The sequence below is a fragment of the Octopus sinensis genome, unplaced genomic scaffold (assembly GCF_006345805.1).
Source record: "Octopus sinensis unplaced genomic scaffold, ASM634580v1 Contig13292, whole genome shotgun sequence".
Taxonomy (NCBI): domain Eukaryota; kingdom Metazoa; phylum Mollusca; class Cephalopoda; order Octopoda; family Octopodidae; genus Octopus; species Octopus sinensis.
Window position 1 is genome coordinate 32,089 of NW_021832867.1, and position 24,809 is coordinate 56,897.

The following is a 24,809-nucleotide window of genomic DNA, read 5'->3' on the forward strand; positions in this document are numbered from 1 at the left end:
AATTTTCTATGCAAAATTAACTAAAAATCAAACTTTGATTGCAAAATCTAATTTTCTGAACTTCGTATATGTTCCCAGGAAGCAAATGAGCAAAAAAAGTTAAGTTTTTTCCACTCAAAGAGTTGAGATTCAGAATTTGCTCATTGTCCAATTGGTTGCAGATACTTCCTGCTGTTGATGTTTCATTTTTACGGAATATAGCGATCTCCTGTACAAAATGTTGAAAATATGTACATTTTGTGAGTCGACTTTAATTTCAGCTTCGAGAAGCATGCAAATATAATTTTTGGAATTTTTAACAGTCCACAAATTAGGATGTAGTGCGGTTTTTATTTGTTCTGAATTATTTTGTAGAATTTGCTATAAACAATTTATTAATAGATTAAACTTTTGTTCCAAAAAAGAGAATAAAGACTAAAAATAAAAAATTAATGTACTAACCTAAATGATTAATCATTGTGCGTTCTTGGAATGTTGTTTTATTTGATAACTGGTAATTTGAGCAAATTTTTTGTTAAAAATACAAAAAATATTTTAATAATATCAAACAAATTTTAAATTGTAAAAATAAAAACCAGCAACGTCAAAAATTATTATCGAATTGTATTGAAATGTGTGTAATTTTTGTTTATCTCAAAAACCAGAATGATACCTATGAAATCTTCTTTTCAGAATTATTATTCGGTTTTAGTCTCTTTTATAAAGAAAATTTATTTAGCCATAAATTATAATAGTACATTAACAAAGGTGTCTCACCTTGTGATATTTTCCTCGGAAATGTAAAAAAAATAGTTTTTTCAATTTCTATTATTTATTGTCATATTATGTCGCGAGTCGAGATCGAAAACGAGAGCGAAACCGAGTCGAGGGTGAAACTATTACAGGTTTCATAACACTGACAGCCGTCATAAGTCGTCATAAAATAATAATTCCAGTGAAAATAATTACGTTAGCCTAATGGCCCATACCAGACTGAAATCCATCATTGAAGGCCAGACGTTGATATTCCGAAAGTTCCGACTAAAAAAGAAAGCTGTAAATTTCTATCTTATTGACAGAAAGTTATATCTAAAAAATACTTATCAACTTCACATCTTGCTTTAACAAGCACAGAAGAAATGAAAATTATTGCTCAAGAAATCCACGAAACAAATTGTGCGCATAATATTCTGGATGCACTTTGCAGAAGGAGATTTTTCGTAATCAAGCGAAACATCAGTCGTCAAGTCGTAAATGAGTGCAAATTATTACGTTTGATGCGCCATTGAAACAGCATGACGGTTCAAGCCATATTGTTGCTGATTTACCTAATGAAAAGTTTAACGTTTGATCATTCTTACGGAGATACAGCCACTATTGTAACAAAATTGTCTAAAAATTTTGTCAATGTTAAAGATAGTAAAACAATAGTAAAGAAAAGGCACTTTAAAATGCCTTAAAAAGATGATTGACACTAATTAGTTAATGTTTTCTCTGAAATAATTGATTATTCCATTTTTAGACAATGATTAAAATTGATTACAGCGGTCATGGTTCTATTCTCGGCCTTGTTGCATTCTTGACATGTTATTTTTTATCAGTTAACTTTCTAATTTTTGTGACGTCATCTGTTAAATGTACTATTTTGTAAAATATGCAAAGGAAAACGACTACATCCTTCTATCTGAAAGGGTCGAAAATTGTTTATTGATCATTTATTTCTATCTCTGGAACAATCTCAGTTTTAGATTTCTTGATGCAGGTACAAAAAAGAGAAGTTAACTCCGAGCGGATGGACAGGCAATTTCCACGTAATATCGGGAACGACATTCGCTGAAAAAGCCAGCTCGTTTCACGACTGTCGTGACTCCTCCTCGAGATGATTAAACTAATCTCTGAGAGGAGTTTGAGCGCTTTGGGTCCAATTATCCCACTCGTCTCAAAGCCAGAGGAATGAAGCAGCAGATATCGGTCAACGAGCCATATTTTGCAGTTTTCATAGATTCGACAAGGGCAGATGCAGATCCAGGACGAGAAGCGGAGTCAACCAGTGATAATGAGGAAAATGAGTCTACGCAAATAACATTTCTCACAAGTGCCATTCCCTCCCTGAACGGGAGTTTTCTGTCCCCACGGTCCAGTCCAACCGGTTCTAATATTGAGGAGAATCCAGCGGCGTTAAGCGCGTGCTTCACAACATAATTTAAGGAGGCGTGCCTGAAAATCTTCCCGGCACTGAGACGACAAGAGAGAGGGTATAAACCACTCCTGTCGATGAATTTTCCACATCTACAATAGTGCGGCTGGCAAATCTCCATGCAAAGCTGTAAACAAATTCCAATGCGGACTGATTCGTTGTCTAGGAACATACCGGCTGCAGGTAAAATAGTTTGTCAAACTGGAATTACTCTTGATATCCGTCAACCGAGGGAGCGAAAAAGCGGAGCGTCCTGGGGCCGAAGATCCCCGAAGACTCCAAAGCAATTCGAGAGGTGGCCGTACTTGAGAATCTTTCGATCCTCGGCCAGTGCATTTAATTGATTTTAATTTCTTGTCGGGTAAAAAGAATGTAGATAATTCATGAAATGATAATGTACTATTTTTTGAGCGCATCCAGTGAAAAATTTAAATATTACATATATTACTTAGCAGATATTGGCATTGCAATAAATACAGTGAGGCAAAATGTGGAATATATATTCGAGTGAAAAGATAGAATTATGTTTATGGTGGATATGTAGCCTGGCGGATTGCCAAACTGTTTCCCCGGATAATGGCAATCGAGAGCCGTTGCATTAGCCAGTTCGCCTCCCGAGGATCATGGGTGCGCATTGAGATTTTGGCTCCGAGCTTGCGAAGGAACTTTTCAGTTTTTGGACCGAGAGCACCCGACGTCTCCGCCGCGATCGGCACCACGGAAAACTTCTCCGAGAGGGCAGAATATTTTAAAAGCTTTAAATCTTCAGCCTTCTTAGCTGCAGATTTGGCCTCCAGGGCACACGAAGTTAAGTGAGAAGCAGAAAAGGTGTCGCAGCAGGTTGCGTCCCAAGTGAGGCAAATAAGTCAAAAAACACCTATCATTTTTTTAATTTGACATATTTTATAACGTTAATGGTAGGTTAGCTACATACCATTTTTTGAGGCTCGGAATTTAAAGGCTGTTAAATTTGTCTTTATTTACAAGCGATAGTTAAATCACTTAAAAACGGATTAATAATTACTATTTAAAAAATTAAATTGTAACAAGAACATTTAAAATATAGTGTAAATGAATTGACACTATTACTTCCAGATCTAGAAAAAAGAGACTATTTATAATACTTTTATCATGCCATCAAATCCTCCAGAGCAAATGGAAGATCCATTTTCTAAATATTTAATTCCCGTTACAGCATCTGAATGCCCTAATATCCATGATATGCGATTTCCAGTTAAAACATCCCAAATATTAATCGATCCATCCAAATGTCCAGAAATGAGAAACGCTCCTACCAATTAATAACAATATTTTTGAACCACTAAATGAAAAACAGGCCGAACAGACTCTGCTAATTACCGATTTACATTTAAAAAGAACAATTATACACAATGAACGTATATCAATAAGTCGACTCTAAAAATAAATTTTTCAGTAAAATATTTACCGATCCGTCTAATGAGCACATCAAAAAGTAGCCTTCATTTGGACACCAAGCCAGATTTGTTATATTTTCAATGTTAGGAAATGTTCTAACAATTTCTTTACCTCTAATATCGCATAAGAGTGTATCAGTTTTGTCCTATTAGTAATTAAAGCAACGCTAACAGCTGATAAAAAAGTGGATCCTGAATTAGATGTAAGTTCAAGAAAATTTACTCGACCAATATGGCCTGAGTAGCTGGCCAAAGTTACTTCATTTTCTATGTCTGTCACAGCACAATTTCCTTCAAAATCTCCAGAAAGAATCTGTTATACTAAATCAAACATTAAATTTGACCAGATTGCTGGAATAAAAAAAACGGCTTTTTGTTAGTCTTCTCGAAGAGCACCTGACATCTTTGAAATTTTCAATATCATGAGTCCAAATTTTACAGATTGAATCAAACCCTCTTAAAAAATTATAAAAATTATCAACGAAATAAGTATATTTTTTCCAGATGGTCCAATAGAACAACAATTAGGATTGTTTAGTTCTATTCTGTTCTGTCTACAACTGAACGTGTTCAAATCATGTGTAATGCAGATTGAATTCTAACATAATACATTTTATAAATACCTCAAGTATACAGGCAATCCTTTCTTCAGTAGAATTTAAAGATAGTTCAAGAATTTTATTGTCACATTTTGTTGACTTTTTATAAGAAATGTCTACAAGTCTATTTCCCTTGGCTCTTTTTGCTTTCATGTAAATATATAAATAATACAAATTGATTCAACGTACGGCATCATGAGAATCAATTCTTTTTTGTATTCGTTCACTAAGTCCGATTCCTCGTCAGTAGACCTTACATAATTTAAATTAAATTCTGTCTTTCTTCTATTCATTTTTATTGTATCAGGTGTTGAATCAGTTGAGCTATCGTCGAATTTGCTTTGCGAATATAAAGAAATTTCGTCAAACGTTGATTCAGTTTTTTTAATTTCAATTTCGCTGGACCTCTTCATCTTAATTTCGAATAATCAGAATATTAACCATAAAATACGGAAACTATTATACATTTTATACTAGAATTAATGAGGAGTAAAATGATCAAATTAAATTTTACCTATTACTTTTATAAAATAATAAAACAAATATTAGATCAATTTAGAAGAGAACTAATATTTAATTAACAGAAATGAAATATAATTTGTCACCATTTTAAATTAACGATCTTTAGATAATTGCCCATCAACTATTTCTTTTTTCAAAATTACTTTAAATTAACGATAGAGAAAATGTTGCTATCAGAATCGCTATGTAGATTTTTCGAAACAAACATTTATTCTCTAGAGGCTCTCTTCGTCTTTTTGGATCAGTTTCCCAATCTTTCCAACGAGTTCAAACGGTTTATTATTCATTGGTCCGGAAGTTTCTACGGAAATTGGAGAAAAGATGATGTTGTCCGACAGATCGGAATATTTTGAGATTTTTATATTTTTTGGCGTTCTTAGCGGCTGAACCTGGACTGATTACAAAGGCAACTATATTCGTCTTCAAAAAGGTGTCGATGGACCTATTACACAAAAAATTTCGCATTACTCAACGGAAAAACAGTGACTTCATCTGGGCGTTGACCGTCTCCAAGGTCAAGCCAAACAGGTTCCAGTCCTATCGGGAATCCAGCAGCTTATAACGCAGCCGAAATAGTCTCGTTAATAGCAGAATGTCTGAGAGCATGCACGTGGGGAGAGAAAAGCAGAAAGACCTATTTAAGTGGCAAACCTAGTCTAATTCCACCAAGCCTTAAAGGTAATTTGCAACAAGTCCACGTCATCAAAGCATATTTTTAGGATTTTTTCAGCTTTGAAATTTATTAATGCTCTTTCGGGTGAGGAATACCGGAACATTAAAAAAAAGCTCTCTGACCACAATTTTCTTCGTGAAAGGCAAACAGTGCCGTCTTTATTTAAATTTCAATTCTTGATTATTTACAGCACTTTTAAAAGATCGATATATACTAAAGAACGTTATGTTGACTAAGGTCCCGTTTGTGCCAGCCACACATTTATTTGTAACAAAAGAAAGAGAACAAATAACTATTTATTCTAATTAATCCGAAATGAGTTGCATCTCTTCTTTTCAAATTCTTTTTATTGGCGTGCGGCTGAAGAAGACTAGGAAGCCTGTGACATCCCATTCGGAGTCCGTCCGCCTTAAATTGTTTGGGGAATCCTTTTTTATAAAAGTAATGATTTTTTACAGTTCGCTTTAAAGTATAAATTTAATTCATCGATAATTATAATGCTTATATTGAACTTTACTGATCTATGTTTAATTGGGCTATTGTCAGACTTAACTTGAAATGCAATGTTAATGTGTTGTCTGGAATTTTACAATTTAGTATTAATGAATAAAAGTTAAATGTTTTTATGGAAAAGAAAGGAATAAATACGCTTATACGTACATTTTGATAGAGCACGAATCACCCCAAATAGGCTGAGAATCAAAAGGTTCGCCATCAACTGACATAGATTTTAGCCTTTCTGGAGGGAAAATTCCAAAAGATTCGATTTCTATAACCTGAATGTCATTTAAAGATTCAATATCGGGATTTAGGGCATGCATCATGAACTTGAATTTATTCCGGAATGAACCAGGCTTTAACAAAAACTAAATTAAATAAAAAGTAGTAATAAACTAAATAAGGATTTCCAGAGAAAGAACTGAACCCAGGAAATAGACACAAAGTTTCCCCGACAAATGGATGTGCAGAAACAGTAACTGAAGCAAATTTTCCTTCGATGACTTCCCATTCATTTGGAATATCCCCACCAAACTTCTCTCTTGCTTCTAAAATGTTTTATATCGTTCACCAGTTAACGGTTCTGAAATCTCTGGATATAGTGTGTAATGTTCGGTAACAATCAATTTTTGAAAAAATGGTTTGAGGGGCTTTTTTGAATACTTTGGTTTGTAAAAAATTGTATATTTGTCATTATTGTAAGGATCTGTATGATTTATGGAGTATTACTGGATATGATTAGTTTTGTCGCCATCAAACGTGTTGTCAGTGCTCGCGGATTTCCAGATTTAAAATCAATGTCTGGGAGTATTCCGAATGAGATTATTATATGAGATCGGACGGTTTTCTCACATCGAGTCAGCTTAACAAACACTGCATTTACATCCTGGGGTATATTCGACTTGTATGAAGATATAGAGCTATGTATATATTCAGTCATTCGAGAACAACTTAAATTAAATACAACTTTGTTCACTTTTTTTGAACTGAGAAGCTCTTATACAACCCGTTGTTGGTTCCTCCAGGAAAAATGATGAAACGAATGCTTTTTGATAAGTTAAAGTCCTCCCGACCCAATAATGAATGAATTACCAAATAAATAAGCACTTTTTATTTACCTGGAACATAGTTCCATCCCCAGAGACAAAGACAATAACGTTTAATAAAGAAAAATCGAATTCTTTTTCAAAATATTTTTTTATTTGATGACTTGATTCTATAATATTGATGCATTAAGGTATACCTGTAATAAATGTATTGTATGGGATGTTTTTATTTTTTAAAATTGGAGCTATCACTTTTTCAAACCGTTTTAAAGATTTTTTATTACCAGAATTTGGGTTAATCACAATGAACATTGAACCTGTTAGAAAATAGTATAAGGTGTTATAGTTAATTTTTTAATACATTTCCAAATTTGAAATAAAAATAAATAAAAATAATATTTATAAAGATTTTAGTTTTCAAAGTTTTTTAATATTCTGCAAATTAGAAATAAAATTAGTTTTCGAAGGTTTTTAATATCTATCTTTTAAAATTCATCTCACCTGATAAATAAAACAAAAATTAATATAATTTTGTCTTTATCAGTCAAATAATTAAAAATTTAAAACAACTAACAGAACAATTCGATTATTGACCATGCCGGGATGACCGACAATCGGTTGAATAGGACGCCACATACGTAGACACCTACGCGCTTACTTTCCTACAATTTCCAGTAGTGATTTCTGAACACGTCTCCTCCAGGGCAAAGATACGAAGATCAAAAAATATGCTTGTTTCCTGAATCACTCGCTTCTATTGCCTGTTAGATCAGTGATTTCGTCGACAAGCGCTTCTTTTGAAGATGGCGACATGGATCTCCACAAATAAAGTCACGAACGAGCAGAGTACAAAACGCAACTAATCCATCCAACCCCGATATCAAATATGGAATAATAAAACGAAATTCCTTGAAACCAGAATTATCCGACATAATGGTAGTGACAACCAGCAAAGCACTCCGAGCCATAAGGTCTCCACGGCCTTTCAAAGAACTCTAACGGAAGAGGCACTGAGTGTCTTTCCACAACATCGCATAGCGTTTTATCGACCAAAAATAAAGCAAATTTCAATCTCTCGCTGTCATTTAAATCAGTTCCTACAATATGAATAACACAGCCGACCAAACAAGGCAGATTCACAGCACGCAGTCTCCCCCAAATATTTATTCAACACATTTTGGGATTCCAGTTCATTTATTTTGTGACCTGAGTAGCGCTTAACTATACAGAATATTAATTAAAAACTAACCTCTAGCCTCGGCTGGAACAGCGATGCAAATTTTGCATTCCTCCATCACTTCCTCAGTAAAAAGAGCTGGAAATCTTACAAATCTAAACATAGTTCCAAAACCTGTGTTGTAGAACAGACATAGCAAGGCAATTTCCACAATTAGTAGATACATCATTTGTGCTATAAGCTTAATAATCTTATTATACACAAGGGAGACTATTTCGTCGTTAGTTCGTCTGAGGATAAGAAGAGGCCCACTATATCTGCATGAAATGATCAAAACCACACAACCTTTTGAGAAGCTTAGCAACGTCCAGGTCAAAATGAGCTTTCATGACAGCCTCAACCATAAAATCTAAATTCTTAGAGTACTCATTACGGAAAAAATCCGCCATCGAATTTTTAGCAACGGGAATAATGGAATGGAAAGTCCCATCGACAATCTGATTAAAGTCGAACAAAATCAACCACTGAATCCACTGAGGGGAAGAGGGCAGCTCCAAATGCGGCCGAATAGCCCCCAATAGACCACCCATACAAAATGATCTTGTTTGTATTGAATCCCAATTCCTCAATGGCGTACAAAATGACAGCATAAACGGCGTTATTCTCCTCATAGACATACGGAAGACTCTTAAAGTACGTCTAGTTGAACCAAATACCGAACTTGCCCCAAATCCCGGATGGTTCCAGGCCAGGACTGAATGTCCCAGTGATATTATGCTCTGATTTGACCCACACTCGTAAAACGAGCAGTTTCCCTCACTGCAAATGACAAGAAACTGCCCAGCGTGGCAGTCCCGACGGTCCAAGAACATTGTGTCGATTTCTGCGCCTGTGAGGGTCTTGACTTTGGCTCTTCGTCCCCCATACTTTGGTAATCAAGTCAAAATGTACAAGTTGTACAAGCGATGACCGTCCGTCGTTCAACATGGGCTCGAAATAGTCCTTAGTGAAATGTGTGGACCCCGGATAGACCAAAGGACGTCCCACAAAGAGCATTAATAACCACGTAAGGATATATTTAAGATCGAAAATATGATCGACCAGAGAATCCGACTGCAGCTGTTTGAGTATGGCAGAATCAGAACATTGAGCAGCATAATCCACAGGCCAGAATCGGAAATCGTAGTCAAATGCTTTCAAAACGTTCTTTTCATTAAAATTGGATTTTACTTTTGAGCACTTTTGGTCGAGTACTTGGCAATATTTGTCAAAGAATGCCATATACACAGGATTGTAGAATCGACCCAGCACTAAAAAATCGAGACAACAATTTATTAACAATTTGTCAAACTGAGGACTCTTTTGATCAGGAATAAAGTTATGTATACATAAAGTATCATTAGCTTATCAGAACCAAGGAGGACAAGTGGGACTGCAGAGTATAATACTATTTTATTAACAAATGAGATCTGCCATGGTTATATATAAAACAAACAATATTCGTGTATACTGACGAAATGTGTTCTAATTTATTCATGTGGTAATCTTCCTGTGGAATAGATCAGGAATTTCATTACCGAGTCGGGTTTTTTGTACACGTGAATCAGTTTGGGTCCAGTCAAAAAGCGGTAAATACGTTTAAAATTGTGGTGAACCATTTCTACTGCAAATTTAGTGGTTCAACTAAAGATACAAAATGTATTTTAAGTTACAAATAAATAAATTTAATTTATTTTACAACTAAATTAATTATTTTCAAATCGTGAAATTTATTTATGGCTCTTAATGAGACTCTTAATAAGTATATTTGATTTGATTTGGGTCCAGTCAAAAAGCGGTTAATACGTATATCGATAGTTCTTATCGATCAAGAGTCTCTTAATGAGACGCCGGCTTTCTTACAGTTTTTCAGTGACCATCCGAATTCGGTTTCTATTCTTTTTAATTAAATTCTGTCTTGTTTCTCGAAAGCACACGTTTTAGAAGTCAAATTGACAAGACTCTTTAATTTTATTTCTACCAGACTGTTTTAATAGTGATATATGTTTCCAGACTGATAATGCAAGATTCTTTGTAAAATATGACACTTCTCAAACACGAAACTATTCCTTTATAGACAAAATGGTAGTCCATGTATTTCAAGGATTCAGATCCTGTTTTTGACTGTTTTGTTTAATAAATCTCTTCAAATTAATTAAAAAATCGTTAATGGATTACAATATTTTCAATGTATCAAGCGAATTTATTAGAGAGTTGTATTGGTAAGACCCTGGGAACAAATTTGAGCGGAAGCAGGTCTTTACATGCTTTTCTAAAAAATTCGTCTCATCCCTCGCTCAGTACAACATATTGATTATCAATCGATTATATTACAATTCCCCCCAGTTTTTTTCCAAAAACAAACAGTTTGGTCTGAATTAGATTTTGAAAAACATTTCCTTGGGATAATTACTGTAAAAGTTAAGAACCCGGTTATTAACTGTCTACAATAAGCTTCCAAAAGACAAAGTACATCATAAGTTTGTATCGATGATAAAAATTCATGATTTTCTCGCTGCTAAAGACGAAGTTTTAAGATTGTTTTCTGAAAAACAAAACCTGACGATTTGATGGCCTCTGATTAGTTGAACTTTTTTAAAAAATTATTTAGAATCCCTCTTTAGCAGGTCCCTCGATCAACCAACTAATATCGGATGTTTAATAAACGATGCTGGTGCTATGAAAAACTTTTTTTGAAAATGTTCAAAAAAAGATTGGATAGTTTTGCTTTCTTTTTTCAAAGACATAATAACTACCGGATTTGTCACAATGATCTGGCAAAAGTAATTCTCCTGTATTATAAAGAATCATCTTTGTAAGAAAAGGTAGCTTTGGGACTACTTCTTTAGTTCCCAGTGAGAAATCGCATCAATTATCGAATTTAAAAATTTCCCATGTGTTCATGTCTGATCTCCTAGTCTGACATCAAAGTGATTGATTGGGAGATTGATTCGAAAAGTCTACAGTTTAGGGAGTGTGTGGGGAAGGGGTCGTTTGGGACTGTCTACAAATGTGATTATTACGGAAAGGCAGCGGTAAAGATAATCCACTAACTAATCCTTCAAACGAGGATTTGGCTTCTTATCGAAACGAGATCGCTGTTTTGCAGTAAAAGAGTGACTCAGACGTTTTTTAGAAGATTGGGGATGAGCATAGTCTGCTTTTCATGAGATGTATTACAGACCCGTACATGGCGATTGTGACTGAGTGGTGTGAAATGTCTTCTCTTTATGAAAGTCATCACGTTGAAGAACTTATTTTCGAACCTTTACAATTCTTTACATTGCTCGTCAACTCGCAGAAGGAATGGCTTATCTGCATTCTAAACAAATCATTCATTGTGATCTTAAATCTAACAGTTTTGTTGAAAATGATTATGTTCAGACAATTGTTGATACAAGTTCTTCAAAAAAACCAAGACTTGTTGGGTTAGTTTTTTGGATGGCATGTTTTATCTGAGACATGTTTAGGCTCCTGAAATCATCCGTCTGCGAGAAAAAAGTGGACCGTTCTTTTTTTGGACATGTATGCATATGGAATAGTCCTTTACGAGTTAATCACTGGCAAACTCCCATAAAAACGAGAATAATCACCGACGGACTCCGTTATTCATTTGCAACTGGTAAATGGGGTGATCAAAAAAAGCCCACATGGCCCGTGCTGGTGTTTCTCAGTTTTATTGGATATTTTGAGTTTTTGTTAGGTATTTAATAGACTAACATATGTGTCGACTCTCTCACATTTGCGACGTCTCAATTCCCCTATCGGCCGTGGTTGAAAACTGGCCCGTCCTTGTCAACACCACAACACACAATGGGAGTACCTGTGTCCGGCAAAGACACCCGAGGAAACCGCAGTTGATCAAGAACTTGGCTCTCATGGCTTATATCTTAATGGGGTCTCAGCCTTATCCAATCTTGGAGTTTTTGAAAGAATGGCGGATGGAGAATTTAGAGGAGATATTATCACCGACGATAGTTGGAAGATCTGTTAATTCTGACTGAGCCTCAGCACTACAAAGGTGTTTGTAAATAGGTGTTTGGTGGGTATTCACCGTGATCCTGAACGACTAATGGTGATTCTCGAAAAATTGAGACGTCAGACTGGAGACGTGGTGGTCTCGGAGGTATGGAGTCATGTTGAATTGTAGGTTTCCACATTACAGGGCATTGAAGACAGGGAGATCAAAATATCGTGTGACGCCGGTCGTGCATTTCGTCCGCTTCTTATTGTGGAGAACTATTAATTATTACTAAAAAATCGCTATTTCGAGGGATTCAAGCGCCAATACGACTCACTTGGGTTGATTGTTTTGTTTCTAGCATCAGATAGAAGGATTTAGTATCTGGTGGAGTTTTGGACTACATTGACTCGATTGAAAAACAGATGACAACGATTGCAATGCATCCTGACGATTTATCCGAAGTATCCTCTTCACTGTTCGTCTTACACTCATTGCGAAATAAACCTGTCCATGACATTGGGAGTGTGTGCCTTCCTCATTTCCTTTCCCGATCATAACCAGGTGTTTTACATTTTCCATTACCCTTTTAGCCTTCTAGAAACACTAACCAGGCTGCCATGGGGAAGCAGACTATGGGAGTGTACGTCACCAACTTTCACGTCAGGATGGATTCGTTAGCATTCTATCTTTATTATCCACAAAAATTACTCACAACGATTAGAGCCACCGAGTTTCTAAAGTTTAGAGAACTTCTGACTGGTTAGTCAATTTTGGTGAATTACAGGAATTAACACAATCGTGACTATAGATGTCTACACAGGCTACAATCAGAAGATTCCATAATAATGGATCAGTCGAGATTGGTCAGGGGCTATTTAGGTTATTGGTCTTGTAAATGACTCAGAGCAGTATTTTATCGTTGTTATCGTGACCAGGAAACACGACGTCCTCCATATGGGGAAGGGTGTTTCAAAAGACCAAATAGAAATGAAGTAATCGGAATGAGACACGCCGTTTATGAAAAGTTGGACGAAGACGGGGTGATTGCTCCGGGGACACGTTTTTTGGGAGATGATGTAATAATTAGAAAGATGGCGGCTATAAAATAACAGTGATGATGAAGTTGGCTATGTTTGAAAGTAATTTTTAGTTGGAAGGTGATGTCAAGCGTTTTTCTAAAAGGGATATCTCTACGTTCTTATGAAAAACGGAAATCGAGATAGTCGACCAAGTGATGATGACAATGAGTCAGGAAGAGTACAAATTATGTAAAGTTCGCGTGCAAACGTGAAAAATTTTACAAATCGGGAATATGTTTGCTTCCCAACATGGAATCCAATACCGTCAGATGATTCAGTAGTTTTCCAATGCCGAAGAAAGAAAGGCGGGAAAATATAAATGATTTTTTGCATCAAAGGATAGTTATAGAGGATAAAGAATGAATGATCAAGATCAATGACAGAAAGTTTTCACAACGGGATGTGATAAGATTCTTAAATACGTAACTATCGAATAAGCTTTCTACACATCTAAAACATGCCCAGACTAATTTCTTAAAGAATAATTGAGGTTCACTTGAAATAATACTTGAAGAATAATTAGAATTGATTGAATACTTGACAATACTTTTTTACAGAACTAACATGGTTTTCAAATCAGATTTATTTCCTGAATATCAATGAGAAATTCTGTTAAACTTTTAAAATTGACATCCACCTTTTTCTTACACTTAGAATTTCTAGATAAGATCACCTAAAGCAAGCTGAAGTTGATGTTCGTTACTATGACGCTCAATCACCTGGTTGATGAAAATTTCTTTATTTAATTTCCGCGTTCTTGTTAACTGAGTTACTTTTTTCAAATTTTAATAATTTAAAAAATTATTGAATTAACAAAAGTAATCATTAAGAATTTCAGATCTTAAACAAAGAATTTAGATGATTTGGAGTGATAAATCCGATTTATCACTCCGGACACTTAGAACGGGCCTAGACATTATAACTTACGACAATAATTACTTTTTATTGTTATGTGTCAGATGGCGAAAGAATTCCCCATTTTGAGTAAAACTGCATTGGAATCAATACTTGCATTCCCCACTACTTATCACTGTGAAATGGCGATGTCGTGTCTGACTTTTCTAAAAACAAAATATAGAAATAGACTACGGGTACAAGATGATATGCGAGTAGCTTTGTCGAACATAGAGCCTGATATAAGTAAAATTATTCTGAGCAAACAAGATCAGAAATCTCACTAAATTACTATTAAATTTTCTGTTATTTTCATAATGTTCATGTTATTTTTATAATAAATATTCGAAAATGTCTAAACCTGGCCCTGACGAGGCCAAAAATTGTGCGCTAATACCAAAAAATGTTTATTTTATTTAAGGTGGTCCCCACAAAATTTTATAGTACAAAAGTGGTCCCCAGTCTAAAAAAGGTTGAGAACCGCTGACGTATACTAATTGAAAGATTTTTCTTTTAAAAAGATTTGAAGGATAAACAGAATAAACACTGTTATTAAAATCTTTATTATTTAATATTCTAGGTTTTCCAGATCCTGCTATTTTCTGATAATTTACAACCCAGATTAATGATTTGTTTTAAATCATTCTCAAAATTATTAAAAAGTGTATTTTAAATTATTCAAAATTGTGATCTATTCGTATGACGGAATAAATCACTTGTAAATATAATAAACAAAAAATCAAGATTAAATACCAAACAATGGATTAGTTTCACAATTATTTTCACTAACGACTGATTATTTTCTCTCTCAATAATTTCTTTAAACTTTCAGAGTCAGCAACAAACTTCCTGATGCCCTCCGACAACTTTTCATTTGCCATTTGGTCTTCATTAAGTCTGAAACGAAATTCCGCCTCATCGACAAACACTTGTATCTCATCCGAAGCCATTGCTAATAATCAGAATCTAAAATCACACCATTTTCGACAGTCAAGACTGCCTCAACTGACTCATTCGAGGAATCGAGTTGTCCAAGCAAGTTCGGACTAAGAAATAAGATTTTTATATACGAAATGGTGAGCAAGTCACAACCAGCCAGTGCCTTAATTTGTCCAATATTTCTGAACGAAGCGCCCATAATACTCGTTTTATAACCATATTTTTTAAAATAATTGTAAATTCGAGTGACAGAGAATACACCTATTAACACATCCCCAAATTAGTCAACCAGGATCATCTCCAGGACCGTACTCAATTCCCGTCTCCTTTTTCCACCAGTCATAAATACGGCCAACAAATGGAGAAATCAAAGTCACTTGCGCCTGGGCACACGCCAAGGCCTAACAAAAATAGAAAAGTTTAAAAACCTGATAAAATGAAAAAATAAGCGTCAGGTTGCAGCGGATATTGTGTTCGGTCTCCAGAATCCTGAAAAGTAACGATTGGTAGAAATGCACTTAGCGGCTTCTATTCCTTCCCAGGAAGCTGCAATTTTAATGAGTATTCTGTCCTTTCCAACCCCCAGTTCTTCGTAGAGTCGAATCAGACGGATTGCCTTCTGAACCTGGGCAGTTTTATTGAATGAGAGTCTGGAAGGTGAACATGAGGCATTGCCTGGCGTCTATCTCCGTTGAAACGACTCCCGGAATCACTTTCAGGATTTTTGTTCCAAACAGTACGACCAATCTATCCACTGCATATTCAATTTGTTCTTCGAGGAGGCTAATATTAGTTCAGTATTCGAAAAACGGTGAGTTGCAGAGTCCATAGTTCACTGCTTCGTCTATCAATTCTGGGTATAGTTTGGCGGCCTGCAGGATTAAAGAAGGGTTTGTTGTGGCATCCCTTGGAGTGAACTTTTCGATGGCTAAAATTGTCTTTAGATATAGACAAAACAATTAAAATCCCCAGTGTCGGCCACCACCACAGAATAATTCTTTAATTGCTGAAGCGAAGTCATGATGAAACAAAATAAATATTAACAATATTTTATTTAAATTTTATCAATAAAATTGTTTTAAAATTATTCAATACAAAATACGTAAAATTCACTAAAATTAAAAAATTACCTATGACCATTCAAAGGGTTTAGTTCCAAATTGATGCTTGATTACTCAATTACAATTCAGCATTTTGACTACACAAATATTTGAACTTCAAGGTGTGTTCCCAAATTTTATCCCTGGCTTAGAAGAGGTTTAAAACGGCTGTGATTTATAGTCCTTTTAAGGCAGCCTAATTTAGCCAACATTATTAAGAAGATTACCTGAAACCAATTGAAACATCGGCCTCTCATAGGAGGAGTCTCCTAGGGAATTGTCAGGGATAGTGCTATGCTTCTTTGGTAGCTGAAGATCAAGGCACTATAAACTGTTAGAGCCATGGCAGGAGAAGAACTGTTGAAAGCTTAATGAAAGCTATTGAGCACATATAGGGAGGTGATTACGCAATTTGACTAATTAACAATTCACTTTTTTAACAAGTAATTATTAATGTCTAATTAATGCATCTGCTCTCTGTAGACTCTCCTCCTCTTCGTATCCGTATTTAATGTCGGAGTTATTCGCAGCCACTGACTGAACATAATTAGTTTTCAACTTTCTGGATTTCTTAATCCCATACTTCGACCACACTTTGTCGCTAAGTAATCAACTGTTTTGTGGCTGAGTAACAGTGACTCACAATGCTTATGGTCCTGTATTAGACACAGAACCCCTTCGGTCCTGGGAGAGTTATTTCCATGCGATAACCAATTAGAAGATTCAGCAATATCGACTTTAATTTTGCCCTCAAAAGATTATCAATCCTTTTTTTAATTCTCCAAAGAGTGCCTTCAGTACTTCGCTCCACTTTTTAACGATTGATTGAATCTAAGGATAAATTTACAAATAACCTTCCTTTCTACCTGACCATGAATCACGGTGCTCTACGGCATCCAGTTATGTGTATGATTTTTAAGTAATTACACATCGTTTCCACACATTTTTTCTCAAATTTTTCCCATTATTTGTCTGTAAAATTAATTGTTCTGATAATTTTTTACCATCGGTGATCCCACAGAACGTCAACGGTTGAACGTCCTTTTCTAAATCCGCTGTGATACAAAATTGTTCACTCTGTCCTTGATACATTCCTGCACAATCAATGATAAAATCTTCTTCAGGGAATTCAGCAAAATGGCTGGGCAGGGGTTTTCTACTGGCCGACAGATTTGTTCAAGTCTTAAATAGTCCCAAAGCCCAGCGGGAGTGGGTCGTTCGTAGCAAACATACCTTTGAGACTTTTCTTAATATAAACTAATATTTTCTTAATTAGTACATAGGTTAATTATTGGGAATTTTTAAAAAAATAAAAGATGAGGACCAAATGATTCGGTCTGATTATTCAGGGGAAATTTCCTAGGCTCAACTGTCAGTCTAACTTGTTGTGGATATGTGAATAAATTTAGTCACGAGGGTTCTTTAACAAATTAACCATTTCTTAGTTACTTGGTAATATATTGAACTCGATTACTTCTGTTCTTGCTGGGGGAAGACAGTCTCTCTTGTGGTCATCCTCGTGAACGCCAGATCAATATGGCTCGTGGCTTTCCATCGGCCGGATATCTTAGTAGTATACGAGTCAAAATTAAAACATGGCTATACTTTATATGGTGTCCCGTGGGGAGATGGTGGGGTTGTACGGCCATCAACTAAATGAATGGGTTGAAGATCAGAAACTTGAGAACAGAAAATGAAACCATCTGTGAATTTGTGTCTCTCGAGTTATTATGTGGACAAGTGTGGATTCTGATTGAGGGAATGTACTCTAAGAAACTAGCTGAAAACAAAAACTCAATTGCTGATTTCTTCAAATGCAGCCAATTTGCACTAATTGCCTGGAGATCTAAACTCTAAATGCCTATCTTTTGGCTGTCAAAAAGAAAATCGAGATGGAAAAATCCTGCGGATTCTATCTGATCAAGTTGGTTTTGACCTCTGGACATCGGAAAAACCAAATTATTTTTCATGCCAAGGAAATGATTTCTTAGGACTGTTCATAACTTCTTAATTCCAGCCTCTAGAGAGGATTTGTTCCAAAGTCATGGGAAAAAACCGAAGTTCGAATGGTTCGAAAACCTAAGAAACTTAAAGAAGAAGCCTCGAGCTAATAGGCCTATAAGCCAAATCTGTTCTACATCGAAGATAATGGAGAAAATTACAAGAACGATTTCATTAAGCCGAAGGAAGGGCGTAAAACAATCTAAAGTTTAAATAACTGTTGCTTTATGTTCTAATATAAGTGGATCAATTAAAATGACACCTTTTGTTGTTGGATACAGCAATAAACCAAGATGTTTCAAAGGATTCAATGTTGGAAATACTCTCATTATTATGCAAATTCGAAAGCTTGGATGACCAGTTATTTGTTTAAATGCATGATGCATAATAATGAGCTAGACCAAATTATGATTCACGAAGATATGGTTCAAGCACAAAAAGTCATTGATGACGATGAAATCATTACACTGTTTCAAGAAGAATACACTGTTGAAGATATCATACTTAATGCTGGAGATGGCCAGGTCGATGAGAGTTACGATATTAGCCCAACCACTTTATTTGATGCAATTCAAATTGTTTTTTCAATAAATAATTGTGTTTATAAACAGATTAATAATTTGATCATTTATCTAAAAATCATATAAATTTTAGATTCCTTCATAATCTGAAGGGAAAGTCGATTTGAATTTTTCGGATTAAGGAGGGTTGACTGTACTTTGAATTAGCAATACTTGAAATGGGGAGTGAGAGTTTTGCTTAAAATGAATATGAATGAATAAAAAAGAAAACCCACTGGTTCTTGTCACAAAGCATAGATTGTCATCGTCGCCGTATTCCCACTGAATTAATATAATGGAAGACATTCGAGAAAATAAAAAAAAGAAAAATATAGTTGTCTTTCTAAGGAGAAAAGTTGAGGCAGAAAAAATTGTCATGATCCAATTAATACAATCACCTTTAAAATTATTTGCTTGAAATAAAGTAACTCCTACGATCACTTAAAAATGTTTCCGTCATGCTTAATAGATAAAATGTGAAACAATCACACTCAACAGTGAATCTAATAACTACAAAAATAATCCAATATCTTATAATGAATTTGTTGATTATGGATATACTGGAAATTAAGATCTAATAGAATTTTTAGAAAAATCTGAACAAGGTGATAGGAAGCAACTATTGAAGAGGAATCAAATGAGAAAATATGCCAAGGATTAGTTACTGTCGTCAAATTTGACAAATTCTTAGCATCAAAAAAGGGGCTACCAAGAGAGATTCTAATCTATGCCAATATTAATTGGGTTTAGATAAATCTAATTTTTATAGAAATAATCAGTATCAATAGAAAAACAGAGTTGATTGGTAAAAAAGTATTTATACAGAAATATTGTCACACAATAGTATAGTCAACAAGTTCTTCTTCCATCAATAAAAAAAGGTCGTATTGCTCCATCAAATTAACTCCATACATTTCCTATCAATAAACTTGGTTATCTCACATTATGACTATTCCTTTTCTGCCTATCAGCGAGCTTACGCCTGTCCCAATCCAATCGCTGTTCGGCTGTGATCACACCTGGCATGGGGACCTCGTTTGGAGAGGGATTCAATATCGAGTCTAGGAGAGACTCCTCCTGCCAACGTCACCCACTCACTCCCACTTTGGAGGAGGAATATTCTTGGACTGCTTCTTGGCGACATTTCCCGGCTTGTGTTCTGTCGGTGGGGAAATGACCATTTTGGGCCACACCGGGGCGGGCAGATTTTCCGGGCGGAATAGGCTTTCTAGGTCGTCTTCCTTACCAGTAGCTGGTAAAAATGATCGTTTCTTGACAGGAGGAGATACTAAAGGTTATTCAAACTGTCCACCCTGTTTGTGGTGATTAATGAACTCATCCACTTGCTTCTCAATCAGTTTTAATCTGTGCTCGTCCAGGTGTCAATGTTCAGTGGCTGACCGTCCACCACATCTCCAAACAAACCCAGCATTTTCATTCGGTCAATTTCCCGTCCTAACAAATAACACATGGATTATCACGTGGTATAAATTTGTTCAGTTTATTCAACAGAATTCGTCGGTCTGACGAGGAATATTTCTTGTTCTGTCGCTTCTCGATTGTGGGCAGAACCTTCCTATGATTATAAAATTGGTTGTCACTAACTTGACGACAGTTCGTTTCCTTTTCTTCGGGGAGGGAGGAATTGCAGTAGGCTTGGCAGACTTACTCAGGGAAGACACTTGGGATGCAATCACATCCAGCTTGTTTGTGAGGGTAATCAACTTGTTCTCCATACTTTTGAACTTGCCTAAATTATCGAGTCCCAAATTGCTCAGAACTTTCTCAAAACATTTCTAAAAATCAAATTGATAACTCAGCCTGCAGACGGACCCCATCTTCATACAAATCAGAACCAGGAATGTTGTATACATAGCAGTTGGTTAGAAGAAGTCTCATATCTTGCACCAAATCTGAAACTGCCGAGTATCCCCCATTCATGGCAGTCTGTCGAATTTTGCCAAGATCCATAGGAATGCTGATCAAGGAAGGAAAGTCCGGGTATTTGTTGAGATCCACAGGCTCCATGAAGTGCTTCGTCACCGCCTAGGACTCCCTCACCACCAATAAACATTATTCTTATTGTCCAACAGCATTTTGACGACTTCTCTACACCGATTGCTCCCTCGCTTGATATTCTCGGATTGCTGAGGGGGTTTGTCCCCAACCACGTGTTCAGACCTGGGCAGTCCCTCGACCAATTCCTCAAAATGGACATCTATCGAGCGGCCTAGCTTGGATATAATCTAGAATGTGGGGAATGGAATTACGTCAGAGGGGTGGTTGAACTTTTGACAATTCGAGATCATCAGTTTAAAGTCCGAGATGCATTCCGAGGCCGAGGAATACCAGCCTTTGGACAGTCTCTTGGAGATTGTGGAGAGGTCCATTGGTTGGGAGATCACTTTTGTGTAATCCTTAAAAATAAACATTTGTGAATAAAACTGGGACAAGAATAGGATCTATTGGAGATCGGAAGGGTTTGGAGTGGGTGTGTTTGATGATTGCTGGGATTATCTCGTTTAATAGTATGGAAAGAGAATTTGTAAGAGGTTGTCGTTTCTGAGGGGAAGTCGGGATATTTAGAGGACTTATGGAAGATCTTTTAGTTTTGTTGTTCATATATGTGTATATATCTTGTGGATAAATTAAATTTGATAGTTCGAGCAATACAACAACCAAGCTCGACTGAACTTGTATTAAATTTATTAATTTTTGTTTAAACATTGATAAAACAAAAATAAGTATTATGTTAATTCTTTTAAATCACATAAATTGTTATAAAATATTTATATCAATAGTAAAACGTGTTGAAAAGTACTAGCACCAAATCCACGAATGTTTTTCGCACTCCGCATTAATGCTTGAAAACTTTCTAAGACTTTAAAAAATATTTGTTGTACATAATTTTTTATTGCATAAAACTTATTAATACAATATTTTTAAAAAAGATTATCATGCTGGAATCTTCTCCCAATTCTTTAAACTTTCGAAAAAAGAATTTATTGGGTATATGGCCAACTTGATGATTCTTTAAATATGAAAAAATGCCATAAATCGGAAAATATGCAGGAAATTCGCTTTAAATGATTCCGACTCTTATACGATACGACTGCCAAATAAACCTTTGCCTTGGGGACCCTTACTTTTTGGATAATTTTAGTACGTTTTCCATCAATAATTGCAAATTATCAAAACCCCAGTATCGGGCACATTACTAATTTATTTTAATATTATTACATCATCGGAACATGATTACGCTGATCAAAGTTGGGATTACTTTTTAACAATCTTTGAAACATGTGGAAGTTGAGAAATTACATAAATACGACCTGTTGGCAGGTGATGGAATAACATCCAAATTCTATAAGCATTTCCAGAACTTCTTACAAGTTCATTAATCTACGCGAGCTTATATCCAGTCAATCGTGATCAAGAGAACATTGGAAAGCATGTGCCCGGAGTATAAACTCCTTCCTACAGCGGCAAAGCATGCAATTAAATCGGACTCGAGAACAACCACAAAAGTGGCCTGTTCTGTAAAATGGATAAATGTACCCGTCGAAGACATTTGCTCGGACTCGAAGAGGAGGAGAATCGACTGAAAACAGATTTCTATTGAAACAAAAATTAATAGATAAATTCAAATAGATGAAGTTGAATCAGCTTCTAATGAAATAAATCAAGTGAAAAACTTTACGAATTAACTTTCAATGCTTTTCGTCGTTTGGGGGGAGATTCCTATTTTATTTTGAATACATTTATCAAAGACATGGCGAAAAAAATATTGACAAAATTGAATTATCTAATATTTTTTACCCTATGATTTAATTGTATTAAGAAAAATCGCGTAACTTTGCGTTTCTTCAAAATTGGTTAAAATTCATTGAAGTGGAGTATTTGTTTATTTAAATTAAACTCAGCACAATCTTAATCTCTTTGGACGTGAAAAATTACATAGTTTATTGACAGTTACCATTTACGGCTCAACAGAATTACTCAATTGTTAAAACAATGAATCTATCTATAAATGCATCAGATGGAAATTTTTGGTGCTAAAAAACTTGAAATAGTGAGAGTCTAGAATCAATCCGTCCACGAAACTAGAAAATAAAGACTTTTTGAGCTTTTGGTTGTCACGGATTTGGCAAAACGCTAAAAAATCTGACAAATTCTAAAGTTGCAAGATAAAGAATGCAAATTGAAGCTTAATTCTTCCACGTGGCTCATAAACTTTCAAACTTATTTTCATTTGCATAACTAATTTTTTTAAGTATCTGTTCTTTATTGACTTTCATGTTCCACGAAAATTTATTTCAAATCTTTCGACTTTTTGGCGGTAAGTATGTCTCCATTACACAAACACTCTGGAATCGAGCCAGAGTCAAATGTAAACTGTTCGATTGCTCGACACATCCAATCATGGATTGGCTTACAATTTTTTATAAAGAAATTATACACCTTATTGACCTCAGGTGTCTTCCAGTCAGAAAAACGCGTCACTCCCGCATCGAATTTCTTGAGGATGTCAGAGACAATATAAATCGGATCCACCGAACTGAAAAGACACACCTTTGAAGAAATACTCCACCATGTGTCAAGCATTTCGGCCTTTTGCTAGGTACCCTCCTTTGTCTCTCCGTGCAGCTACCGATAGAAAAGGCTGTGATTGAACTTAAACAGGTTGTTTTCTTGCCTGCGGTGACATAGAGACTCATGAGTTGAAAGCTTCTTCTGATAAACGAGATACAAATAGAGCCTTATTCACGATTACGTTAGATATGGCACAATTGATGTTACTCATAGCTTCATTAAATGAACTATAATTCAATAGTTAAACCAGACCCCTGTTTGGAAAAGCACCCCCGCTTTCTGGGGCACTTTGATGCTCCACCCCGGGGTTAGACTGTACTATCCTAGTATCGACGCATCTGATAACACTCTCGCTGATTGCATTAAAAAGAATAAGAACTAATATGGCAAATTTTCTTTAACGGGTAAAATAGGTCAGAACTGACAGGTACGTACATTTTTTAAGAATCTGGTTTATATGGGAAGTGCAAATAATTGATTTGACTCAAAGTATTTTTAAGGAATATCATTCGAAAAATGATATTTCTATGGCATAATTAGTACAATAATCGATTTCTGAAATATAAATTTAGTAAACTACTTACGTGCCAAAAATCGAGTTATTTTATAACTGTCTCTAAATTATAGTTCACGTACATAATTGTCTGGAAATACTACAATTATTTTCTTGATTATAATCAATTTCATTTTTATGTACAAAAATTATTGCAGATGGATGGCTTTGTTAACTTCTAATAAATTACAATTATTTTGTTAAAAAAATTCTTGCAGATGCTTATTGATTATATTATTAGTCAATTATTAAATTTCCATTTTTAAAAGAAGTGATTTTAGTCAAAAACTCAAAAAATCAATTCGAGCATATACAAAATTGACTTTTGTAAATGCCATGATTTTGAAAATTTAACTTAAGTGATTAACCCACTTGGTACTATTTACTCTCAAACACCCCGATTGGAAGACGCCTGTTGGAAACTGTATTTTCAGTGGTTAGATATATACTTTGGTTTTAGCCTGGTATTGAGTGGTACTTAAAAGTAAATTGGATGCTTCGCACTAGTAGTCGGAAATGACTTGTTTTTATTAATCTCAAATATATTTTATTGTATTTTTTAATCTGACTGCACTCCCCTGCGGCGTCGCTTAAAACCGTATCAAAGGGCGACTTTCAGCGTAGACTCCGCTCTGATATTTTATTAAATAATTAGCGCAGTTATCATTACTGTTTTTAGTTGTTCTCCCCGCATGGATGGTCAACTGAAATGTACCAAATGTCAAGAAGTAATTAATACAAAACACCCACATTTGCGTGTTATGGACTCATGTTTTCACACTAACTGTCTCCAGTGCTCTAAGTGTTCTCAAGTACTCACAAATGTTTGTTATGTGAGGAACGGGATTTACTGTTTTAACGACTATGCAATGTTTTATTAAAATCTTAGTTTGTAGGCTCTATGGGATTTGTCCGTTGTGTAACGTCCAAATTGAACTAAATACGTTTGTGTATATCATC

General features: G+C 35.3%; 1 protein-coding gene and 1 pseudogene across 1 annotated transcript; one reads left to right on the top strand and one right to left on the bottom strand.

The window, feature by feature from the left end:
- Positions 1-8,628: 8,628 nt before the first annotated feature.
- LOC115229626 (phosphatidylserine lipase ABHD16A-like) lies at positions 8,629-10,977 on the bottom strand. Its single transcript, XM_029799952.1, has 4 exons — positions 10,923-10,977; positions 9,229-9,437; positions 8,844-9,053; positions 8,629-8,793 (listed from the first exon to the last, which is right to left on the bottom strand). The coding sequence occupies exons 1-4, from the start codon at positions 10,975-10,977 to the stop codon at positions 8,629-8,631; spliced, it is 639 nt and encodes a 212-aa protein (XP_029655812.1).
- A 651-nt stretch (positions 10,978-11,628) lies between these two features.
- Positions 11,629-15,153, top strand: LOC115229627 (annotated as a pseudogene).
- Positions 15,154-24,809: the final 9,656 nt, after the last annotated feature.

Bases quoted from the DNA above. Each gene is read 5' to 3' on its own strand.
- LOC115229626 (XM_029799952.1), bottom strand. From the start codon at position 10,977: ATGATTCTTTATAATACAGGAGAATTACTTTTGCCAGATCATTGTGAC. The intron at 9,054-9,228 runs GTCGATCATATT...TGATTACCAAAG, and splicing joins AGCTGCAGTCGGATTCTCTG to TATGGGGGACGAAGAGCCAA. The intron at 8,794-8,843 runs GTATTTGGTTCA...TATGTCTATGAG, and splicing joins CGGGATTTGGGGCAAGTTCG to GAGAATAACGCCGTTTATGC.